The 23,997-nt window shown below is 58.0% G+C and overlaps 1 protein-coding gene across 1 annotated transcript; it reads left to right on the forward strand.

Moving 5' to 3' along the window:
• Positions 1–148: 148 nt before the first annotated feature.
• VOLCADRAFT_104135 (uncharacterized protein) lies at positions 149–23,997 on the forward strand (the record flags this gene model as incomplete). The annotated part of the gene is made up of 35 exons (XM_002948913.1): positions 149–260; positions 932–1,066; positions 1,877–1,995; positions 2,200–2,370; positions 2,849–2,913; positions 3,258–3,455; positions 4,301–4,595; positions 5,527–5,824; positions 6,530–6,771; positions 7,857–7,983; positions 8,581–8,678; positions 8,996–9,102; positions 9,664–9,773; positions 10,083–10,437; positions 11,575–11,840; positions 12,196–12,345; positions 12,533–12,667; positions 12,993–13,198; positions 13,662–13,786; positions 14,267–14,355; positions 14,776–16,056; positions 16,448–16,536; positions 16,953–17,175; positions 17,837–18,066; positions 18,593–18,680; positions 19,308–19,459; positions 19,751–19,795; positions 20,320–20,463; positions 20,919–21,045; positions 21,300–21,541; positions 22,019–22,125; positions 22,527–22,650; positions 22,939–22,986; positions 23,153–23,255; positions 23,831–23,997. 35 exons carry the CDS (start codon positions 149–151, stop codon positions 23,995–23,997), a joined length of 6,573 nt encoding a protein of 2,190 aa, XP_002948959.1.

Genomic DNA, 23,997 nt, shown 5'->3' on the forward strand with positions numbered 1-23,997 from the left:
ATCGTTTGTACTTCAGCTAAATGGGTTAACATTTGCGTCGTGGCCTTGTGGCCCTCCTGAGAACCTCGTGACGGACCACACACTTGGACTACAGGGCCGGTTTGCATCTCTGGACCTCATAAGATAGTCTAAAACAGCAGCTGACACCATGGCTTCCGGATGCGTGGTTTTGGCAATTTTGGTGGCCCTGGCGTCAAGCAGTGTTAACTGGGCTGGAGCACAGATTCAGCCTGAGAGAGACCCGGACAAGATTTCACAAAGTGAGCAGCTTGGGTGCTTTGATGATTTCGGCCATCGGTCCTAATGTCGACACGCCAGCACTGGGCTTATGCTACCTTTAGGTCTGAGTGTCATCCAGCCGAAATACTTATACCACGGAGGAAATAAAACTGCGATGTGCGTTATGCATTTTAAAAGTTGGGCTGCGACCCTTATTCGGGACTTAAGTGAGCTTCCAAGGGTGTGAGATAATATTCTACCGGAGCAGTTGGATGTCTGAATCTGGCCCTTGGCTGCTTGTGCCGTCATTAAGAGCACAGATAGGCGGTGGACACAAGACGTTTACCGCAAGAATCGGGCCCCGCTCAGGAGCACAGCTCCCCGTGCCACTGTTTTCACATACGGATGGACGCACCTTCCCACTTATTCCTTCACCATACAGGCTTTCCATGCTTCTGTCCACCTGTGGGCTGGCCGAGCTGTGTTGACACGCACTGCGACCTGAACCCTCGGTGTTCGGATAGCCCCTCCCAGCGATCCATTTTCTTGTTCCTCCGATCTGTGCTTTCCGCCACCCGAATGTTTTTCATTTTGCATCCCCCCAATTCATCTGGGTCGCGCAGTAACTTTCGTTGACGGTGCACTTTTCACGCATGCGTACTCTCCGGTCCCTTTCCCGCACCGCTCTCCCACCGTGCCCTACACACTGCAGTCTGCCGTGTGGCCACGCAGTACGACCCCATCTGCACCAACGGTGGCTATCTCAACGCTCTCTACCGCACCCCCGACTCCAATAGCTGCGGCCACTGTATCTGCCCGCCAGGATGGGCTGGCGTGGATTGCTCGGGTACGAGCCATAATGGGGTTTTAGTTTTTTTTAACATCGCCGCATAGCTTGGCAAACCAGTGGGTAGGGCCCAGCACTAGACACGAAAGTTCCGGTTATGGGGTTGCCATGCGACGAATGGAAATCTGAAAAATAGAGCTTCGTTCCTTCCCCAGTAGCTGCTGGAGGCTGCGGGAAGCGGGATTCCTCACCTCACCTCACCTCACCTCACCGGGAAGCGGGATTCGTCACCTAGGTGTGACGACTTGTCGGCCAATCCTGCCATCAAGTCAAGCACGGTGAAGAGCTCTTGAGTACGGCGCTGGCAGCGTTTTCTCGCTCGAGGAAAAGACAAACGATCGAGCCAGGGTAATCATAGTGCGTGCGCTCTGCGCGCACAGCCATAAATATGGCCCAAGGGTCGTGGCACGGCTCGCCATTGGGGTCGCAGCGTCCCCACTCCCTCGCCTGAGCGGCGGAAGGTCGAGAGCAGATCCGTACGGCTGATCATCCAGATTTGCACCGGGCGAGAGGTTAAAAGAGGTTTCCGGGTCAGCTCCTTGCAATGGCTGCATCTTGGCACTGCGATGCGCTGCATCTTATTCGGTGCGGCTCGTTCATGAACTTCAGGAAGGAGTTTGGTTAATGCTGCTAATGGCAATGCTACTGCTCATTGTGCTGAACTTGTAAATTAGGGTTTTTGCGCTTGTGCGAAAGCTCGTAACTTGTAGTAACTTGCTTCTAATTGCTACGACTGCCGCTCTCGCTGTCCTTCTCGCTCCTCCCGGTCCATCGCTGCGCGACATCTGGTGTTGCGATGTCGGTGCGCAGCGTGCCAGACTGCGGAGGTGTGTCCGCCGCAGCCGATGCCCGACGGCTCCATGCTGCCCGCGGCCGCCTGCACCAGCGATTCTGTCGTACCTACGGACGAGGAGGCTCTGTACGGCAAGGTACGTACATATGCAGTACTGGGTACGGAACGGAGATTGTGAAATTGAGCGCTGCTTTCCCGTAGAGTTATGTCCAGTCCGCATCTTCACATCCTCCCTAGGGGGTTATATCTATATAGACTACAGATTAACGATTATAAGCCATCCTCTACATCCCCCTTGGTGCTCCGTGTGGCTGGGGGTGCGCCAACCTTTCCCCCGCAGACCCTGGCCTGCACTTGCGGCGCGCCTGGGGACGTTTCCACCGAGTTCCTGTGCGCCAAGCAGCCGGATACCAACTGGCTCATCAACTTACTGCCCTCCAATGCCACGGCGAACTGGGCGGCGGGAAACGCAGTCGCGACTGTCATCGAACGGGCCGGCACGCCGGACAATGTGAGCTCTCAGATAGATCCGCACGGTAGTTAGGTCTGTACCTTGCACTACGTACCGCATACCGGGAATGGTTCACCAGCTCTTCATTTCACAGCTCTTCATTTCACAGCTCTTCATTTCGCAGCTCTTCATTTCACAGCTCTTCATTTCACAGCTCTTGTATCTAACGGGCGGGAAAGGACTGTGCGTCCAGGGACTGCTGGAGGCAAGGAAAAAGTGCATGCGTGTAATATGAGGGGGGATGAGGGAAAGGAGGGAAGAGGAAGGCGACGGGATCCTGTGCATGAACTCCTTCATGGCGCCTTGGAGCGCCGCGTTGGTTTATGAAAGAGAGAGAGTGTGTGTGCGTATGTGTTTATGTATGTGTGTAGCAAAGCTGCTCATATGCTGCTGATCCCGACGGCTTCTGTTGACCGTCCGCTCCGCCCCACACCCTGTGTTTGGCCCCACTCCCTAACACCATCGGGCCCCCCCTCAGAGCAACAACAACTATCCGTGCGACCCGGCAGGCAAGGAGGACTGCTTCAATGCAACCCGCTTTGAGTGAGTTGGGGAGGAGGCTGCGCAAGGCGGCCGCTGCATCAGGGAAGGGATGAAATGCTGGATGGGCAGTAGCTAAACTGGGAATAACAAGCAATCCTCAAGAATCTTCTTGTCAGTCTCTGCATGCCCTTGAACTCATATTCCGATTCCCACATTACAAGTCTACTGGAAAACGCAGTCACAGGGTTGCATTTCCCGGCGGTAAAGGTAAAGGTTGGCGATGGCGCGATTATTCCGACTGATTGGCGCAACGTTGCCGCTTTAACATACCAGCTTTCTCTATGTGCGACCACGGGACTGCGTCTCTTCTCCTCCGGCCTCCAAATCTTACCCCTTCCCCGCAGCTACGCTTACCCCGGCGTGTGGGACGGCGTGTTCCGCGGCTGTTCATGGAAGGTGGACGACTGCATAAGCCCCATGACCGGCTCCGACTGCCTGGTTTTCACGTGCGCTAAATCGGAAATACAGTGCCCCGCGTCGTACATGTCAAAATGCCCGGGGTACACCCTCACCAAATGCGGCACAGCGCCCGGCTCGAATATGTGAGTGGGCTGCGGGGCAGCGGGGCTGGAAGGGTGGTGGGGAGGAGGTGGCGGGCAAAAGGGGGGGGGGGATGTAAGATGAACCACGGACGAGCGGCTGTGGCGCAACGTGTGTTGCACGAGGTCGTTGCTGGCGCTAGGCCAGGGATTTGAAAGGGACTTCGTCATCACTATGGAACCCCGTTATGTGACCGCGGCATTAGGCTTCTCTTTGTTGATGTTGTTACAGGGTGGTTAAGCTTCACCAGTGGCCTCCTTCCCGAGGCAGTTCCCTGCTCTCCCCTGCTAGAGGGGCACCCTAAGCCATTCACCCCATCCGACTTCAGAGTGTACTCTTTGAGTTTGGCAACTCACCACCAGCATCCAACCAAATCTAGCGGATCAACGGCGCGTCAACTTAGTTCCTGGTCAGCTCGCGAGTTGATTTTATCACGTCCTACACCGTCCACAAGATGGGGGGCCACCTCCCATTTCATCACCTCTCAAACACCCCGAGAGGTCGGCAGGCGGATTTGAACCCGGACGCGCTGGGACGCGACGGGAGCAGAAGCCAGGCCTTAACCTCTGCCAGCCGCCTGCCTGTCTTTGTATCTGTGCATATAATGCATGCATGTTTGGGGACCCATGTCGGGCCTTTCTTGGACCCACGCTGGCACTTTCCGCCGTCAATGTTTTTTTCATCTTTTTACGTTTCCAAGTTTTTGCTTGTCATACTCCTTCCTAGTACCTTTCTTCGCATCTATTTCGGTTACACCCTCCCCATTCCCACCCATTCACTTTCCCTCTGCCCTCCGCTTCCTCTCCGCGCTTCTTCCATCCATGCCCTTCTATCCATAATCCATAAGGCCCTACTGGATGCACCACTGCCTGCCGGGCACCTACCCCGTCCCGGGCAAGGCGCTCAAGCTGGCGTGCAAACTGAACAAAGACCCCGACGGCACCTTCCAATGCTTCATCACTCAGGAGCGCTCCTACGTGGCCTCATTAGGCATGAAGTGCGTAACTGGCACTTGCCTGTATAGGATGCCGCCACCGTCGCCGCCGTCGCCGCCGCCACCGGAACCGGAACCGCCCGAGCCACCGCCGGCACCGCCGTACAGCCCAGGCACGTCACCGTTGGGTGGACGCTGCTGCAACCTCGTGCGTCTTTTGTTGCTGCTTGACAGCTGTTTTGTTAAGAAGAAACGCGTGATTGAAAAATGGTACAATGTTAGTTATCGTGAATGGAAGCTGCATCATGGAAGTTGGGGCTAGTCATGCTGCCTGGTGTGATGTGCGGCGCCCTGCAACCGTCAAGAGGCGGTGTCACATTGGGCCCCATTGGGCCACTTGGGTCCGGGGCCTCCGTTGGCGGGTAGCTGGGTTGGTGTGGTTGCCGTTGAAGCTTCGTTGTTTTTTCTACGCGCGTGTTTCTTACGGCAGTGGAATGGGAAGTGGAATGTGAAGGATTTCTGTTAGGTGGCCTACTAGCAAGAAAAGAACGAGGAGAGCGCGCGAGCCCTGATCCGTATCCTGATCTGCCGTGGCTTATGCCGCGTGCCGCTTGGGGCTTTCCACAGGCCCCCATGTTGACCCGCCGCCGCCGCCGCCGTACGTGCCGCCGTCGCCGCCGCCGCCATCACCGCCGAGCCCGGCGCCGGCCCCGCCGGCCCCATCACCGCCGCCGCCACCGGCGCCGCCGCCGTACTTCAAAGCCCACACAGAGGCGAGTATGTTGCACTGGTTTGTGTACGGCGCGTACGGATGTGTACGGATGGGATGGTTTCCTCCCGAGGAACTCCGTAGGATCGCCGGCATGCGGAAGCGGCTTTAACTTAAACGGCCATCAAATCCTCCTTCCCCCTCCCTTGCTTGGCATCACATCGTGCTCAAACCGAGGAGCCCTCCGCCCCATCCCCCCCCACCCGCCGTCGACGAACGTATGCACTCCGCGAGAAAACCGATTGCTGTGTACCGTCTCATTCACTACACAGCGAGTATCCTTCTCGAGCACTGCAACAACAAAAACGCAATCAATAACATACGCGCCTCCGCCGTCGTGTTCCTGCTTGCTGCTGCCTGTTGCCCCTAGGTTACTCTCCTGGTGTCCATCGGCGTGGTTGTAGCGGGCCTTATGGTCTCTGCGGCCTGGCTATCGTACCGTGACAATGCATTAGCAACGGCCTGGGCGGCGGCCGCCAGCGGTGGCGGTGGGGCGAGAGGGTCTGGGTTTAATGGAGGCGGCGGATGGCCAGCAGCAGGAGCAGGCGGCGGAGGAGGAGGGGGCTTTGGTGCAATGTTCGGCACGAGGCGGGGAGGAGGTGGGGCAGGTGGCCACCGCCGTGTTCCTTCCGGCGCTGGCGAGGCGGCGGTCCCGCTGCTGCATTCCGGTAAGTGCCTGGCGTGTACGCGCGCGTTTGTGTGTATGGGGTAGCGCGCGTATGCATGGGGGAAAAGACGAAGCACGAGCGAGCGAGCGAGTGTGTGTGGGGGGGGAGAGAAGGGAGGGGAAGGAGGCGGAGAGTGAAAGGGGGTGGGGTCAAAAATGAGGACGCGACTGCTGGCGTTTGACGGCCATTGGCATCTGTGGCTGTTCTTGCGTTCGTTGTGTTTGTTCGCTGTGTGATGTTGTTAAGGGGGGCCCGGTGGGGCGGTGGTTCTACGAATGCAGGTAAGGTGTTGGAGGTGGCGATATCACCGACAGCGGAACGTAGTGGTGTACGTTAAGCGGGTGCTATAGCCAAGGCCGGCCGGCCAAATCGGCTACAGGCGCCCGGGTGGCCTTCGTTGGAGAGCTTGCCGCGCCGCCTAAGTCTTAACCGCCGTTTTGAAAACGTAATTTCATAAACCGCATTATCACTTGAATTGCTGTAGGGGGTTCGAGGACCGGTCATAGAGGAAGAGAGACCCTCCTCCATCTTGCTCGGGTCGCTGCGGCCGCTGCCGCCGCCACTGCCACTGCCGCGCATGCCCCCCTCTTCATGCAAGCGAATCCATCCTTCCTGCCGTGAATAAACCCACCTCAACCCAACTCGTCTCACCCAACCAACCCCAACCAACCCCAATCAACCCCAACCAACCTCACCCGCCTCCAGCGAATCCTTCTCGGATGCCCGAGGGTGACGACGACGCCACGGCGTCCTCGTACGCCCCCGTGTATCACGACCAGTACGACGATGACGACGTCGGCACAGGCGGCGATCCGTACCATGCCGGCGGCGGTGGTGTGCCGCCGGTGGTGCTGTCGTGGCACAACCTGCACCTGCGGGTGCAGAAGGCCTCAGGGGGGACCCTGCACATCCTTCGCGGCGTCAGCGGTATCGCGGGAGGAATGCGGGTGAGCAACGAAGTACGGTGCAGTAGGCAGGGCGGTTTTGCGACGGTGGGCTGTTGGAGAGAGGGGGCAGTTCGGAAAAGGAATGATGGGGGGCAGCACTGGGGACCACTTCCTCGGAGAAGGAATGAGGGAAGACGTTTGTGATGGAAAAAGGTATTCGGTTCGCGCAGGAGGGAAAACAGGAAATTCGAATTATGTCCTATAGCCTTCATGGCTTGCTGTACGGTTGCATTCGGGGTGCCGGATAGGACAGGGCGAGGCGAAACCGGGGCTGCCAAGGGCCTTACACTACTGCAGAGTACTAATTGCTGCTCTCGGAGCGCCAGGGCGCGTGTGCGCCGAAGCGCGGTCTAGCGCCACACGGCGCGGTCTGAGCGCACGCAGCGCTGTCCAGCGCGGCCACACCGGCACGGCCGAAAGAACTGACGCACAGCACTAGACAACTAAACGCAGCATTAATAACTGCGTCCACTGGTCACCCGCCCCGAGGGCAAACCTGAAGCGTCAGCGACGCACGAACCACACCCTGGCCAGCAGGGCTGGCCAGGCGACATTCCTAGCGCGCGACGATACTCTATAGGCACTTATTTGCCGTGCGGTAATCGCTGTACAGCTGCGCGTCCGGCGCTCCGAGGGGACTGCCTAATCACCGGTCTCCAACTGGGCCGAGCCTGCCGCTTTTAAACGAGGGACACTGAGGGCGGGGGGGGGGGGAAGTGAGAGCAACAATAATAATAAGCTCCAATAGTGTAGGCAGAATGCCGGAACTATGGAGCTGTCAGCTGAAATAGTAAATTCGAATTCTCAGCAAGCCATACGGCTGCCGTACATAACCTAGCTTAGAGGCTATACTCGCTTTGCTCCTGCCGCATCTAAGCTACAATTGTGGACAGAACCACAAACGATCATTTTGGTTTTTTCGCGCGGGGGGGGGGGCTTTGGTGGGCTGGGTAGGGTTTGCAAGGCAGCGCAGCACATAGAGGACCTGAGAAGCTAGAGAGTGTGTGTGTGAGAGTGTGTTTGCTCGCGCGCGTCTTCCGTCGGTTCCCGCCTGTTACATGTCACATGCCACCTGTTGCCTGTAGGACGGTTTCGGAGCTCCCTGCAGGACAGCTAACGGCGCCGGTGGTACCGGCGCTGGCGGCCGCATCGTGGGGAGCAGCAGTGGCGGCGGCGGCGGCATGCAGGCGGTTATGGGCCCCAGTGGAGCAGGTGGGTGGAACCTGGGCGGCGGTACTAGCACTGGCAGCTACACCAGTAGGCAGCTACACCAGTAGGCAGCGGCCGCAGCTGTGTTGATAGCATGCATTTTGCATGTGTAGGAGTGTGTGATATTGCATGGGCCTTCTGGGCTGATATCAGCCTGAGACGTTATCCACACATGCTCCGCGCCTTGCTTGAGCCAGTCCGCCCATTCCTAGCTCGTGGTGCCTCCGCCCGGTCGAAGATGACCTGTTTGCCCATCAGTGTGTATGTGTGCGTGGGTGCGTGTGAGGGTGCGTGAGAGGGTGTCTTTCTCTCCCTTCGCTCTCATGAGGTTAGGTCTTTTCGTATTATATTTGTCAGATTTTGCAGCAGTATCGTAGACACAACATGCTGATAGCCTACTCGCACCCGCTCCCAAGCTTCGTAGCCCAGGGCGCGCAGGTTTAGGTGTGCCTTCCTGCAAAGAGCAATAACAGAGGAGGGCAAGTCCGTGGGGATTGCTGGAGATGTCGGGATTTCGGAAAGTGCTCTCCCTCGCATGAAGGCCTGGCAAAGGACGACAAGGTGTGTTTCGTCTGTGTGTTTCTTCATACTTTCTTGCAGGCAAGACCACCCTGCTGGATGTGCTGTCCGGCCGCCGTTCCGGCCCCGGCCGCAGCGGCGAGGTGCGCATCAACGGACGGCTCGTGACGCCGGCGCAGGTGCGGATAGTACGGTCAGACCGCGCTTGAGGTGCCAATAATACCTTTGGTACGCTGCGGTAGGCGTAGTATGGAAGTCACTAGAGCGGGGGGCTTGGCCTGGCTGGGGCTGGGCTTACGGCAACGACTGCTGCGTCGGTCGAGGGCTCCATCCTCCTCCTGGAGTTACAAGACTATAACGGGCCCCGACTCTTCTCTCTCTCTCTCTCTCTCTCTCTCTCTTTCTTTTTACTCGCCCTTTTGTTTTTCCTCTTAACCCCTCGCCTTCTCTCGAGCCTCTCCTTCCACCCACTTCTCTCGATACGTCGGTGTGCTAGGTCCGTGTGGTGTGCGGTTACGTTCTCCAAGACGACGTGCTCCCGGGAACAACATCGGTGTTGGAGTACCTGGCCTTCAATGCGGTGCTGCGCCTGCCACCGCGCCGGTGGGTGGGGGGGGTGGGGGGCTGGGTGGGTGGTGACGGATGAGGCGATTGGTTGGCTGGGTTGCAAGGCACAGGTAGCTGATTACCACACACACAGGGGGTCGTCTGTATGGCAACTGCGTTATGCCCGGCCTCCGGCGGCGGAAGGGCAGGTGACGTGCATCGCGATTGTAGCGGGAGCACGTTAGGGTGCGCCGGCGTGAAGGGAATAGAGAAGTCATTAAGAAGGCGCAACTATATAGCTTCGTCGCTGTTAAGCCCTGTGTGCGTAGCTTTCCGTGTTCGAGCGCGACCTGTGGATGCCACTGTTTTCGAACCCCATAGCTGACGATGCCCTGGCCAGCTTCGTCCGGTTACCATCCGTGCTCTTTGTGCTGTAAGCACACTCATTTGACCACCTTCTCGCCCACGCAACCCTTTCGGGGCGGGGCCCTTCTTTTTGCCGGTTTTCCTACGTCATCATGCTGGATTTGCGGATTTGCGGAGCAGTGTTTGGGCGGTACTAAGCCTTCCCTTTCTTGCCTTTGTTTTCCCTTTTCCGACATCATGTCGATCATACAGCTACTCGCAGCGGCAGCGCGACGCGCGCGTGTGGGGCCTCGTACGGCGTCTCGGCCTGACCAAGGTCGTACACAGCTACATCGGCGACGCGCACGTGCGCGGACTGTCGGGTAGGTCCCGTATGGGGTCGATTATGTCTCTGTTCTTTTCATGTTATGTGGGCGCCGGTTGTGTGCATTTAAGTATAATGTCTTACATCTGGTGGTAATGAGCAACAGAGAGGTAACAATAATTTAACCACTCTATGCCGAAAAAGGGCGTTCTCCTACAGCCATTCAAGCGAAACTGCCCTTGCTGGCTCGACCCCCGCCTCTGGCTTTCGTTTCTATGGACTATCTTGCGCTCTTTTAAAGTTATTGCCCTTCATGTTCGCGCATTTATCTTTGCCTGACTGCTTGTCCTGCCTCTGTTGCTTTCAGGCGGCGAGAAACGGCGCGTGTCTATCGCGGTGGAGTTGCTCACCCGTCCCGGTCTGCTGCTGCTTGACGAGCCCACCACGGGCCTGGACTCCACCAACGCGGCCCGGGTGGTGGAGGTGCTGGCGGGGCTGGCGGGCGGGGGAGTCAATGTGCTGCTGTCCATCCACCAGCCGAGACCCGACGTGCTGAGAGCCATGGACAGGATGCTGCTGCTGTCGGGAGATGGACGCGTGGTGTACGGCGGCGAGGTAGCTTTGGCAGCGGCGCATTTTGCGGGGCTGGGGCTGGGGTTGGAGCCCCCTGGTCCGGACTCTGGAATCAACATTGCGGATTGGCTGCTGGACCTGGTCATCAAGTAAGATGAGGAAGAGAGAAAGGAATTGAGCCAGTCGGCCTGAGAACCAGCGACGTCTCTAAAGAGTGAATATAAATGGGTTAATGGGAGTGATAAATTTGGGCATAAATTTGGCATTTTTGATGGGATGATATATAGTGGTTAGCCGGCGAGCAGACGAGGTTTGGGACATAATGTGAAGAGTTGCGGATGAAGCGTCGCATAGACGCCCTACATTTTATATAATTTTTTATTATAAATACAGTAGTTACTTTGCAGTTACCATGCGTGGCCAGCATAAGTATTCCACATTGCACATTGCAAGGGCCTGAGCAAAAAGGGGAGTTGTGGGAATCGAACCCACGGCCTCTCGCACCCAAAGCGAGAATCATACCACTAGACCAAACTCCCTTAGTCGATAGAAAATGTAGGATAAAAGGGATTATATACGGGTTCGCGGGGCCAACTCCCGCTCCAGCTCCATGCTATGTCCCCTAGAATGGATAGGTTATAGGCTACTCGAGCGAGGAAGTACTAGTGTGGGTGTGTGGTTGTTACAGTAGTGGAATTACAGTGGTGGAACCTTTAACATTAACATTAACATTAATAACATAGCGAAATTATATATCCCGGTCCGGGGTTAATGGTTCAGGTCCATGGATAGTCCCCCATGGCCAAAATATCAATCCTTCTCCGTCCAAAGGGTTTAAGTATTGATGCGTTTAACTATTAAATCCCTGAAAATTCGTTATCGAGTTGCTGTGGCCAAGCAAGTTAAGTTGGTTGGATCTAGCTGGATGTGTACGAGGATGCAAGGGGATTGACGAGTGTGAAAGTGCTGCTGAAGTGCAGGTACTGCACTGCTAATGTGTGTGCTGGATCCATGCGTGGCATGTGTTGGACCTCACGTGTGCACTCCTCTGCGCGCAAGCACCCGTGCCCACATCCTGCTGCTTGTTGCTCAACGTACACTTGAATATTTTGGTATCGACTCCGTTCGCTGTTTATATGCTTAAGCTCAACTTCGGTTATCGATCCTGCCAAGTTGTCTGCTGTCACATCGGTAACTTCTTTTGCCCCCCTCGCGTATGTCCTTGTGCTGTCCTTTGCGCGGCCACGCCGTCGTCGCCCCCGCTGCTGGCTCCCGCCGACGGGCAGGTCCCCCCGAGACGCTGTCGCCGCGATGGCGGATGCCTACCATGCCAGCGCCGCTGCGGCAACCACCGCCGCTGCTGCGGCGTCTCTGGCCGATAGCCCCTTGCTTCTGCCGCCGCCCAAGTACTGCCCGTCGTACTGGCTGCAGCTGCGCGCGCTGTCTGTACGGCTGCTCCGAAATACATACCGCCATCCCTTCAGTGTGGCGCTCAACTTTTTGGCAACGCTGGCGGTAGCAGTGTGCCTGGGGCTTATTTTCCACAACGCGGGTGGGTCGGATTTGAACCCCGGGTACATGGGCGCCCTCTTCGACTTGGCGGATTGGGCGCCGGGACTGGGAAGACAAGTGCCATGGAGTTTTTAAACCCTGTTGTCAGCTAATTGTATTAGCGGGATTTTCGCGGTGCTTTTGCAGGGCTGCTGGACGCGTCCGTTGCGTGAGTAAGGGGCTTTAGTTGTGCCAGCGTCTACCCTGCAACCCCGAGCCCCGAGCATGTGAACAGAATCACGGAAATGGACTTCCATCACGTCTCAAAAGTCTCCTTTGGCATACCCGCGGGAGCCCTTGCAGCTCTCCTTGACCCCGGGTTCTTGACGCGGACGTATTCTCAAATGGCCCCGCAGGCACGGACACGTCTGGCATCCAGAACCGCCTGGGTGTGCTGTTCTTCATGCTGCTGTACCTCAGCCTCATGGCTCTGTCCTCGTTGCCCATCTGGCGAGACGAGAAGCTGCTCTTCATGCGTGAACGGGCCAGCGGCGTGTACGGCACACGTGAGTACGGGGAACATGTTAGGTATTTGCGGCGTCGCTTGGGTTTATCGCTCACTGCACGGTTTGTCTGCGACCGGCGAGGGTGTTCGACCAAGAGAGTCTGACCGTGCTTTTTCCTTCCCGCCCTACTTTTTCAACATCCTGCCCGGTCGCCCCCCCTTGACCCGCTCCGGCTCCCCGACCCCAGCCGCCTACTTTACGGCCGTGGTGCTGTTCGACCTGCTGCCGATGCGAGTGCTGCCACCGACGTTCTTTGCGCTGTTCACGTTCTGGTTGGTGGGCCTGCACCCCTCCTGCGCCACCTGCATCCTCTGGTTCATAGGTAAGGGGGTTGGGTAGGACCCGCGGAATGGTGGGGGGTTGGGACGCGGGGTGAGGACAGCGACGTGACGGATTAGGGACGGCGAGAAAAGGTGCTACTACGCCTGCGTCGTCAAGGGGGTGGAATTACAAGCAAAGGCGTGCTGGTTTTCTGTGAGGACGGGCAATGAATACGCGAGAATATGAACGCTATATGCACAATGGCCGCTGTGTTGGACCGTGCGGCACGCTACCTGTGGCATATGCATACATACATGCATACAGAGATAGACATACATGCATACATACATACGTACATGTGCGCAATATCCTCTTTCCGGCCCCAGGCATTCTAGTCTCCTCCAACATCACCGCAGCCACCATGTGCATGGCCATCGGCGCCGCTGCGCCCTCCAACTCCGTTGCCAATCTGGTGGGCAGCCTGACGCTGATGCTGCTGCTGCTCTTCGGCGGCTTCCTGCTCAACAAGGACTCGGTGCCCTCCTACTGCGCCTGGATCAGCAAGGCCTCCTTCTTCAACTACGCCTATGAGGTAAGGGTGACCCGCACGCAGAGGGGCGAATTCACACATGTGCAGGGAAGGGTAGAGGGAGGTTGTGCAGATGTTGAGAAGTAGATCTGCTGATTCCTGAGAGGGAGAGGAGAAGGGACCGGCCTTCAAGCTCGCGCCTGACAACGCTGTGTCTATTCGCTTTTTATTCCCCCCACATCGGTCGTGGACTGAAAACCAGGCGCTTCGCCGCCGGGAAGCATTACGTCCTCACACGTCCCTCATCATTGCGAGCTCGTCTATTGGCGCCTACACGGTACCATTTCGGGCATTTGAGGCTTTCCTGCACATATAAGCAACTACACACACACACAAGCACCCGTCGTTTGTCCTATATCTTGATCATCAGATTTAAGGTCTAAGAGGTAATGTGCTCTGGCCTATACCCTACGTTGCATAGACCCATCGCGACTCCTGACTGTCTTCCTCCGCCCCAATTCCCCAGGCCCTGGCCATCAACGAGTTCCATCGCTTCCCGCGGGACTTCACCTTCACAGCGCCCATCAAGACGTCCGCGCTGCCGCCGCTGCGGATCAGCGGAGACGGCGTCCTCAAGGAATTTGGGTTCGAGTGAGCTACGGGGCGAGATGAAAAGCGGGCGGGATGAAAGGGCTGTGTAGTGGGAACTGAGAGGGCTGACCGGTTGACTTCTGGGGGAAGAGCACCAAAGTCATCCCCGAAGGGGTTGCCCGGGGCACAGAGAGCGCGCGCGGTGCGGCACGTGGGCCGTTGGGATGGTTGGTGCCATTGGGGAGCTTTGAGGTTTCGGAGCTGTGCGGCGTCGAGCAATTCAATGTTTTGTGCTTTTGAAAGAAGAAACCTCCCTCCGGAGGAGGAGCCCAGACGACGCGACCCGTGATGAAGAAACCCAAGGCACATGATTTCCATCCACCGCGGTTCATATCAATTCAAGAACAGGTTTCTTAAAGTCCCTCTCGCGAATGCTTTGTTCATTTTAGGCCCAGTGCCGCCAGCTTTTTGAGGTCTCTTGAGCGAGGTTTTTTTAGAAACACTCAAAATCACTACCTTGTGCTTCCCAACCAATCGCAGCGTTGACCTCTTTTACCTGGATGTCATTATGCTGGGGCTCCTGGGAGCCGTATGCTGCGGACTGACGTACATTCTGCTGTACTTCTCCGGTGCGTCATTGTTGGTTGATGTCGTACGGTATCGTTCTTGTGTGACGGGCGGCTCTCAAGGTTGCGCTGCCGGTTGTCGCTGTTAGAATGTTAGGTAGTGATTACGCACGCACCGCTTGGGAAGCTGGATATGTAATCCAGGCAGCGGTCCACCTTCATTTGATGGCACTCTTTAGCTTGGTATCAAAAGCCCTTGCACCTGGGCTTAGAAGCGAGGTTATCCGTTACATGTCCAGTACCTACTTGTCGAAGTTCTTCTATGGCGTATTAACTGTTATGTTTTTCCAATAACCATCTAAAAAACAGGTCACTCGCTGCTGGACGATTTCGAAGATCTTACGGGCCGTACAGTCGCCTGGGCTCTTCTCCGCGCCGGCAGAGCCTGGGACGTCGTCGTGTGCCGCGGCGCCGCCTCCGCAGGTCGCGCTGTCAACGCGGTGGTCACACGCCTGCACCGCCGCCGCGCTCGGGGGTCCGGGGCAGGAAACGCAGGAGGCAGCGGCGGCGGCGAAGAAGGAGAAGGGGCAGGAGGCAGCGAGCCGCTGCTGGTTCCGGAGCCCGATTCTGATAATGAGGAGCGTGAGGTCGACGAGGCAAGGTCTGTGGTAACGTGCTCCGAGTCCTTGAGCTCCATGATGTTGCCAATGCCTCCAACGGCAGTACATGGCCAGACTGGGCCCGTCGTTAGGGCACGGCCGCCATCGAGGCAGCTGGTGCTGCCGCCGTCGTCGTCACCGCCACAGCCTCAGCAAGCCGCCTCGACGTTGACGGATCGCGTGGTAAGCATCGACGGCGGCGGCGGCGGCGGTGCGGGAGGCATTATTGGCACATGGCTCACTCAGCAGGTGGCAGCTCCGGCGCCGTCACCGGCGCGATATGGAGCATGGACAGTCTCCGTCGCCTGCGAAGGCCCGACGGAGGCGGGTGGCGGAGGCGGAAGCGGCATGGTGCTGTCCTGGGAGAATGTTTCCGTACGGGTGCCGCTGGGCCGCGGACGAGTGCGGTACATCTTACAGTCCGTCAGCGGCATCAGCGGTCCGGCGCCTCCGCCACTGTCGCGGTCAGGTGCCAATGCACAGGCCAAGCTCGGCGGCGGTAGCGCTGACGGCGACGGCAGTAGCGCTGGTACTACGATGCAGCGGGAGCCGACGGCGGCCAGTCTTAGCCCAGCATCATCGATGGGGCAAGGCAACGGAACGCCGCATCAGCCGCGGGGTTCGGCTTCCGCGCCAGCTATCCTAACCGCTGCTGCAGCACCTGTATCGACAGTCGTACACGTCGTCGGCTGGCCTGGCGTCTCCGCGCCGCCATCCGCCGTCACCCAAGCGGCGGGCGGTACCAATGGCGGCGAATACGCGGCCGCGTTCGCGCAGCCTGGCGGCGATAGCTCGGTCTTCGCCGCCGCTCCCGCTTCTGCCGTACAGCCTTTGTTCATGGCGCCGCCGCACAATGATGGCGACGGTGGTTCAGGCGGCTTCCTGTCCCGCTGGGGCCTTGGCCCGAAAACGTTGTCTCGCTTCGGCTTCCGCCGCCGCGCCGCTGCCGGCATCGGCGGCGGCGCCGGTTTTGGCGCCGTCGGCTTTGACGACAGGATGCATTTGGACCCGGCAACGGCGGCGCTGGGCGGCAGCGGCGGCGGCGGCTCCTTGGCGGGCCCGGGGAGGTGCTGCCTCTTCGCTATCGTTGGACCCAGCGGAGCTGGTAAGTTGTTACCTTTACAGTGCGTGTACGGTAAACCCATTGGGAAGGCGACGGGGGGAAGTCCATAGGAGTTGCGCGGGAGGGGATCGTGACGAGAGTTGTGAACGGCTTCGGACCCAGATGTAGGACCTTGGAGGACGGGGGAGGGGCCGTGACGCCGGGCTAGAATGTAGCGGACGGAGGCACCGTTGATAAGTTAAGTTAATAATTCTGGTTTCGAGTGTGGATTTTAGAGGGGAGGGGGACTTGCTGTTCCAGTCGTTATCCCTCGTGAAAACTCTCGCCAGCACAAACGTCCAGGTCAACAGTGCATGTTCGCCTATTTTTACAGTCCTCTCTGCCTGCCTGCCTGCTGTGCCTGCTGTGCCGCTGTCGTCCTCCTGATCCGCAGGCAAGACCACGCTGATGGACGTGCTGGCGGGGCGGCGGCACGGTGTCCGCGGCGGCGTGAGCGGGGAGATTCGCATTAACGGCCACAGAGTGGGGGCGGCGCAGCTGCGAAAGGCAAGTGCGGCCGTGCACCCCGCAAGTTTGTGTGTATGTATGCCTCTATACGTCTGCCTGTATGTGTATACGCCTATGTATGTATGCCGGCGTATGTATGTCGGAGAACGGGCCTGCGCGAGAAAGGAAAGGGAGGAAGCGCCCGAGGGACGGAGGGGTTTTACTAGGGGGTCAACTGCTGATACACGTCCAGAGCTCTGTCAAACTGCCCTCAGGCGGGAATCCAAAGCAATAATGCAAGGGATACGGGAGGGGATGGAACTGGCAGGTACATCTGCCCATGACCATGCCCATGACCATGACCAGCACCATGATCACGACCAGCACCAGCACCAGCGCCATGACCTACGGCAGAGGTCGCGGCTCGTCTCAAGGTATTTTGCTTTCTGCAGGTTTGCGGCTACGTGGCCCAGGACATCGTGCTTCCCGGCATCTCCACCGTCACCGAGTACCTCACCTTCCATGCCGCCCTGCGGCTGCCCGCGGCCCTGGCGGCTGCCGGGACGGGCCCAGGCTCGCCGGCGGCGACACGTGCGGCGGCGGTGGTTTCAGAGCTGGGTCTTACCCGTGTGGCGCACAGCCTCATCGGCGATGAGTTTGTGCGAGGGCTCTCAGGTGGGTGGGTGGGGTGAGGGCGTGAGGTCCGAGCCTGGCATGCTGGCGGCAGTGGCTGTGGCTGTGGCTGTGCCTGTGCCTGTGCCTGTGCCTGTGCCTGTGCCTGTGCCTGTGCCTGTCTTGTTCGGCGGTAGTGCTTCTGCGTGCAATAAACACTTGAACTTAAGAGCAGCGGGCTGGTGGGAGCTGGCGAGGACACACCACACACACACACAGGGGCGAGTAATTAACTTTTCAGATGAAGTCCAGAATAAAGTCGACTGAAGCAAGAAGTGGCGGTGGGGCTGTGTGTAGGTCGTCAAGCAAGTCTAGGGCTCCGGCTTGGCTAGGTACGCGTACAAAACCTCACGCAGGATTGATTGCTGCTCAGTGGGGGCCTCTTTGCCTCTTATGCCCTCCAATGACTCCGCAAATTTACTTCCCCTGATGCCGCCTCGTCTATCCACTGCGCCATGCTTCTCACGACGCCGTGCTTGAAAGATGCGATGCAAATCTTCGTATCCCTCCTCCCGCCATGGTCGCTATTTCTGTTCTACTTGAACCCACCATTTCTTGGCGCTTTAGATATCGGCAGTTGGCTTCTTGACTCTTCATAATGCAATCTTCCCACCATATGTTGCCGTGTTTGCCTAACTGCTTGTTCTGCCTCTGTTGCTTTCAGGCGGCGAGAAGCGACGTGTGTCTATCGCGGTGGAGTTGCTCACCCGTCCCGGTCTGCTGCTGCTTGACGAGCCCACCACGGGCCTGGACTCCACCAACGCGGCCCGGGTGGTGGAGGTGCTGGCGGGGCTGGCGGGCGGGGGAGTCAATGTGCTGCTGTCCATCCACCAGCCGAGACCCGACGTGCTGAGAGCCATGGACAGGATGCTGCTGCTGTCGGGAGATGGACAGGTGGGCGGCCTGGGCGGGTGGCTGGGTCAGCAACACAAGCTTCTTGGCTGCCGCCCAATCCTCTCCCGTCGACTTCGGCAGTTGTCTCTTCCATTTTGCACATATTTTGCATTCATCTTCACCACCAACTCATCCGCGCATGCATGTTTACCTGCAGTTCATTAGCAGCCAACCAGCCGGAGATTTGTCTTCCCCCATCCACCCACCGGGAATCCAATAACCCGGCGCAGAGCACAGCACAGCACGGCAGGGCCTGCTGAGCTCACATCCGTGCAGCGGCACATAGCGGCGGGCCCTCCTTCCGCCTTCCGGTACCACGGGTCAATTTGGACTTCATCGCTTTGGACTCATTCCCTCCCTGGGGGCAGTTTCGGACTTTGGACGCCTTCCGGCAGTTCAGTTCTGAACTCCTTGCACATGCATATGATTCCCCCCTTGCGCTGGCAGCTGCTTCACTCGTTCGTGGTTCGCCTTTCCTCCCTTGCGCCTCAGCGCCCTGGGCCCCCTTCCCATGCGCCACGTGCAGGTGGTGTACACGGGACCCACAACCCGGATGCGGGAGCACTTCACCTCTCTGGGCTACTCACTGCCGCTGGACACGGCAGCAGTCGCTGGTGAGTGTGAGGCCTGGGGCACGAGGTTGTTTTCTCGCGACGGGAATTTCGGGCTGTGTGTGTGGTGAGAGGGGGGGGGCGCCATGGGGCTGGGGGCTTAAACAGTGGTGTATGGGGTTTGGGGACGTGGTCCACCCGTGTGGTAGGGGGTTGGTTGACGCCGCTAAGCATAAAGCGTTTGCAACCGGCACCATGGGGTCGGTTTAGTCGGGGCCAGTAGGTTTGAATCAATCGGGTTTGTACACGAGCTAACGCCTACCGGCAAATGAAGACTTGGTGTGTCTCACTCCCCCCCTATCCTTGGTTGTTTTCGGGCTTTATTGGGTTCCTTTTTTGGAGGTGTCTGCAGTTGATCCTTTGCTTCTTTCTTGCAAAAGAATATGGGGCCCCCCTTCCGACGATTTCTGCTTCATTCTCCAGTGGTTTTTCTTACCCACCCTTCCGAGCGCTATAGCTATAGCAGGGAGAGGGGGTATCCTGTGGTGGTGGTGGGACCCGTGCACCACGACCTGGACAGCAAAACCAAGCAACCATAGCATAGACACTCTGCTGCCCCGCACTTCGAAGGGGAGGGGAGACCTCGAGCCTCTTTATTGAGCTCGTGTCCATTATGATGATGCCGTGTAGATGCCGTGTTGGATTTGGTTATCCGTGCACCGCTCTCTGAGAGCTCGGCGCTGGTGGAGGGTTGGCGGGGCAGCGAGGTCGCGGCGGAGGATGCGGGCTGGATGGGGCGAGTGCAGCTTGGGGACGCGCTGCTGCACCATCAGAGAGCGCAGGTGCGTGAGGACGCATATTGCACCTGCGTGCATGTAAGCATGGGATTGGTGCATAAACACGCGTTCATGTATGTTTCGTGTGCCGTTCGTTTAGTGGGCAGAAAATTTGTGCCTTCTGCGTGATCTTTGTCCTCGGAATGCTCCGTCTGAGGAGGTGTGTGCTTCACCTTCCCAGTCGTTGCCATGCTGCGACATCACTACTTGCACAGCTAGGGTCATCTAGGACAGCGTAAAATGGTTTGTGGTGTCACCCGGGTCGTCGCTCTCCTTCCCTGGATGCCTCACTCTCAGGCGCTGGCGGGCCTTCGGAAATACGAGAGCTCTTTCGGGCACCAGGTGAGGCTCACGTGTAGTTTTAAAAGGAATTTTTTTAAAGAAACATCGGAATACACAAAGCGCAAAGTCGCAAACATATGCGCCACCAAGCAACGGCTCCTAAGCAATCCGTGTTTTACATCAATGGCATTGAGGGGGGGATGGGCAAGGGCAATTCAGCTCCCGGGCGCCAGCGCCTACGAGCCACTTGCGCAGCGCTCAGCACCCCTACTGCTAAGTAGGCAGTGAATCACAGGATTGCGCAGCTCTCCTTTCCTCCCATTGTCCAAGCTAAAAGGAACGGCCCGCCAGCTGTATTACATGATGGTTCATGTTGACCGCGACCCTTTGCGGAACAGAGGCGTCGGGCAGCACGTGGATATACATACATACGAGGAAGCTCCATGCATCGCCACGCGCCGCTGCCGTTGCTGTGTGCTGCCGTCGCCGTCGCCGCCAATTCCCCCCTCCGTACGCACACACACACACACACTCACGCACAAACCGTCCAACGCCCAATTCCCCGTCCTCAATCGCCGCGGCAGATTGCCGTGCTGAGCAGGCGGCGCGCCACAGGACTTGTACGGCACCCGATGTTAGTGACTCTGCACTTTGTGGCGACTGGGCTGGTAGCCCTGGGCGTGGGCGCCATTTACTGGCACACCGGCCGAGACACGGGGGGCATCCAGGTGGGTGGGTTGGGTGGGCGGGAGGGTGGGTGGCGGTGGTGAGACCCGCACGAGCAATGTTCTGGCTTTTGGGTTTCGGAGCAAAGGTGCAGATTTCCTGCTTTTTTAGCTGTTGACTGCAAGTATTGGTGGGTTGGGTGGAGTCTGGACCTCTGATGGACCCCGATGGACTCCGCGCAATGTGTCCTAGAACGTGGTCTAGTGGGATGTGGTTTGTGGGATGTGGGTTGCGGAGGGCAGTGCGTGTACAATAATTGTTTGGGGGGGAGGGAGTTCCGACGGTTGCGGACGGAGTTAGCGCGTGTGCAAAGAGGGGTCTGGGGCATCATCCCCGAGGGTTTGGATCTAGGGTTGCACCCATGGCAGGGCGGACTGTGTTACGCGCGCTCGCACACATATCCTCTTTGTGACGTCCGCCCAGCTTTCACCTAGCACAACTGGTCTTATGTTCTCAGGGCCGCTTCGGCGCGCTGTTCTTCATGCTGCTGTTCCTGGCGCTGCTGTCGCTGTCCTCGCTGCCTGTGTGGCGAGACGAGGCGCTGCTCTTCATGCGCGAGCGGGCGAGCGGGGTGTACGGCACAGGTACGGCATGGTGCATGGTGTACTACACTCTGCTACAGACTGGTACAGTCGTCGCATATATGTGTATATGTGCTTTGAGCTGGAAAGGGAGGAATGGAGATGTCTATTTGTGCATTGCGGTTCCTCACCGCCGCCTGCCCGCCTAGCCTCCGGATCCAATGCGCCGTTCCTTGATACTCCCGTCCCTCCCCCCACCCCTGCCGCTCCTTCCCTCTCCTCTCACTCGTCCGACTGCCAACATCATTCCTCCCTAGCTGCCTACTTCACAACGGTTGTGCTGTGGGACGTGGTGCCGCTGCGCGTGCTGCCGCCCGGCCTGTTTTCGCTGGTCAGTTACGGCATGATCGGGTTGCGGCCCTCCGCCCGCTCCCTGGCTGCCCACTGGGGGGTGCTGGTGGTGGCCAATATTACTGCAGCCGCAGCCAACATGTCCATTGGCGCCGCGGTGGGGTCTGTTTCCCTGGCAAACATGGTAGGTGGCGGCAAGGGAGGAAGGGTGAGGAATTGAATGGAGGGGAGAGGAAGGAGCTGGTTCGGCATTACACATGGCCTCAGTCGGCTTATGGCTAGGCTGCTGTTGCGCCTGTGGTCCCAAACGGGGGAAACGGCAAGATGGCGCGCTCGGGCTGGGATTGGACCTTCCACCTACATTGCGGTGGAGCTCGCTGCTCTGGAAAGGGAAAAAGCAGGACAAGGATAACGATGGGGGGAAGGGGAGAGCAAGGGGCTTAGATGAGGTTTGCAAGTCTTCTCCCGAGCTTTCCCATCCCGGGCGTTTTCATGTCCTTTCCCCTTCCTTGGGATGCATCGTGGAAGTAGCGCCTCCTCCTATGGGCTCACTCCCATCCGCACTCTTCAGCCCTTCAATACTCTCTCCCTGAACCCGTGCCCGAGCTTTCTCCAAATACACCTCCCCACACATACCCACACACACCCACACGCGCCTGTCTCCGCCCCCCGCCTCAATGCACAGCTGGGCAGTTTATGCGTGTTGACCTCCACTCTGTTTGGCGGCTTCCTGCTTAGTCGCAGCAGAATGCCACAGCTGGTGGCATGGCTGGCGGATCTGTCGTACGTACGGTGAGTCGTACAGAACCAGTTCCTAGTCGTACAGAACCATTTTTCTAAGTATGTGAATGGAGCTGGGTTGGGGCACAACAAGCGGAGGGCATTGCTGCGGCCGTTGTGGTACTGTTTGCTGGAGTGGTGGTGGAGCACATGCGACTGATCGACGGAGTGCGGGAGGGAGAGGTGTGGCAGTGGTGAAGGAGGCGGACCTTCCTCCTGGTAGTTGCCGGTAGTTGCGGAACGAAGCCAGTCGACGGCGGACGTTGATCACGCGCCGTTGCATGCCGGTCATCTCCACTGCCTGAGGAAGGGGATTTTTCATACCTCTCACTCACCTAAAAGAGAAGTAAGAGAAAAAACACTTTCCCGCTCTGTAACCCTGATGGCTCTGTAACTGATTTCCCACATCGCAGTTATGCTTTTGAGGCGCTACTCATTGGCGAGTTCGGCGGGGCAACGGGTTTCCGCTTCACCGGCTACCACCAGCCAGGAACACCGCCTGACGAGGTGCCGTACGTCGACGTCACTGGGGACGAGGTCCTGCAGGTATGTATGTATGTATGCATGTATGTATGTATGCATGCATGTATGTATGTATGTATGTATGTATGTATGTATGTATGTATGTATGTATGTATGTATGTATGTATGTTGCGGCGCGCTGCGGCCAAATTGAATGAGTCTGTGTTGCTAGAGGTGTACGATATATGGTGGTTTATGGATGTGCACGCGCGGCGGGTGGCATGTTTCCTGCATGTTAGTTAAAGTTCTCAGTTGGCCTTTTGTTCATCTCCCTTCGCCAAGTCGTCGTCTCCGATTCCGTAGTGTCCCGAACGAGCAGGTGTAACTGCGGCCTCCACCATCACTCTTCCGGTGGGAATGCCTCAATACGGTGTGTGTATTGTCTTCTTGGAGGATGGGATGTCTCGTGCGTGTACCTTTGTGTGGCACAGCACGTTCATTGTCGCGCACACGCTCTTTGTGTTTATTGTCATAATCCGCTGCTCCCCCTATCACCCGCCGTACATGCCGTATACAGACATTCGGGTTCCGTACGGACGCCTGGTGGAACGACGTGGGCGCGCTGCTGGTGCTCATGTGTGCCTTCCTCACCTCCACCTTCTTGTTGCTGCGTTACCGGGGTCGGCCGTGATGAGGCATGGCGACGATCACATAGATGGTGATGCTGAAATTGACGTTGAAGAATATGAAAAGAAGATGAAGATGAAGATGACGGTGAAGGAGGTGAAGATTATGAAGAAAGATGATGACGACGACGAGAGCAGTCCTGCCTACATCAATGGATTTCGTATTCACACAATGCAAGCCCTCTGACGGTGCCGGCATTAGACGCGCTCGTGGCCTCATGACGGCAGCTTCCACGGCCGCGGTGCCGCTGGGGTAGCCCTCCCCCTCTGCGATACCGAGGGGTTGGTAAGGGCGAACTCGGTTGCCTCCGAAGCAAATTCGGCGTCATGGCGTCTTGTTTAGGGAGCGAATTGGCGAGAGACCAGGGGTCCGAGGAGAGAAAGACGGTGTAGGGGGTTAGGGAACTCAAATTCGGCAGGAGCCTGGGAGGGGCCGAGACAGCGGTCTTACCAGGGTTACTCCATGCCGGCACCCGACGTGGGGTGTGGGTACGTTTCACGAACGGCCATTTTGGGGACACGGGTCGGTTGGGTGTGGGCACCCTGAAACTTCCGTTCTTTGTCTGCAGGTTGGCTGCTGGGTAGTCGTCCGGATGGCCTGGGCGTGGCCATACAGTTGTCGGGGGAGGACGAGACCGCAGCCGACAGGAATCGCCAGGAGTATGAAATCCAAGCGGCATACGAGGTCCTGTTTTACGCAGTCGCCTGCTGCCAGCCAGCAGCCCTAGCTAGTTAG

The sequence above is a fragment of the Volvox carteri genome (assembly GCF_000143455.1).
Source record: "Volvox carteri f. nagariensis unplaced genomic scaffold VOLCAscaffold_12, whole genome shotgun sequence".
In the NCBI taxonomy this organism is placed as follows: Eukaryota; Viridiplantae; Chlorophyta; class Chlorophyceae; order Chlamydomonadales; family Volvocaceae; genus Volvox; species Volvox carteri.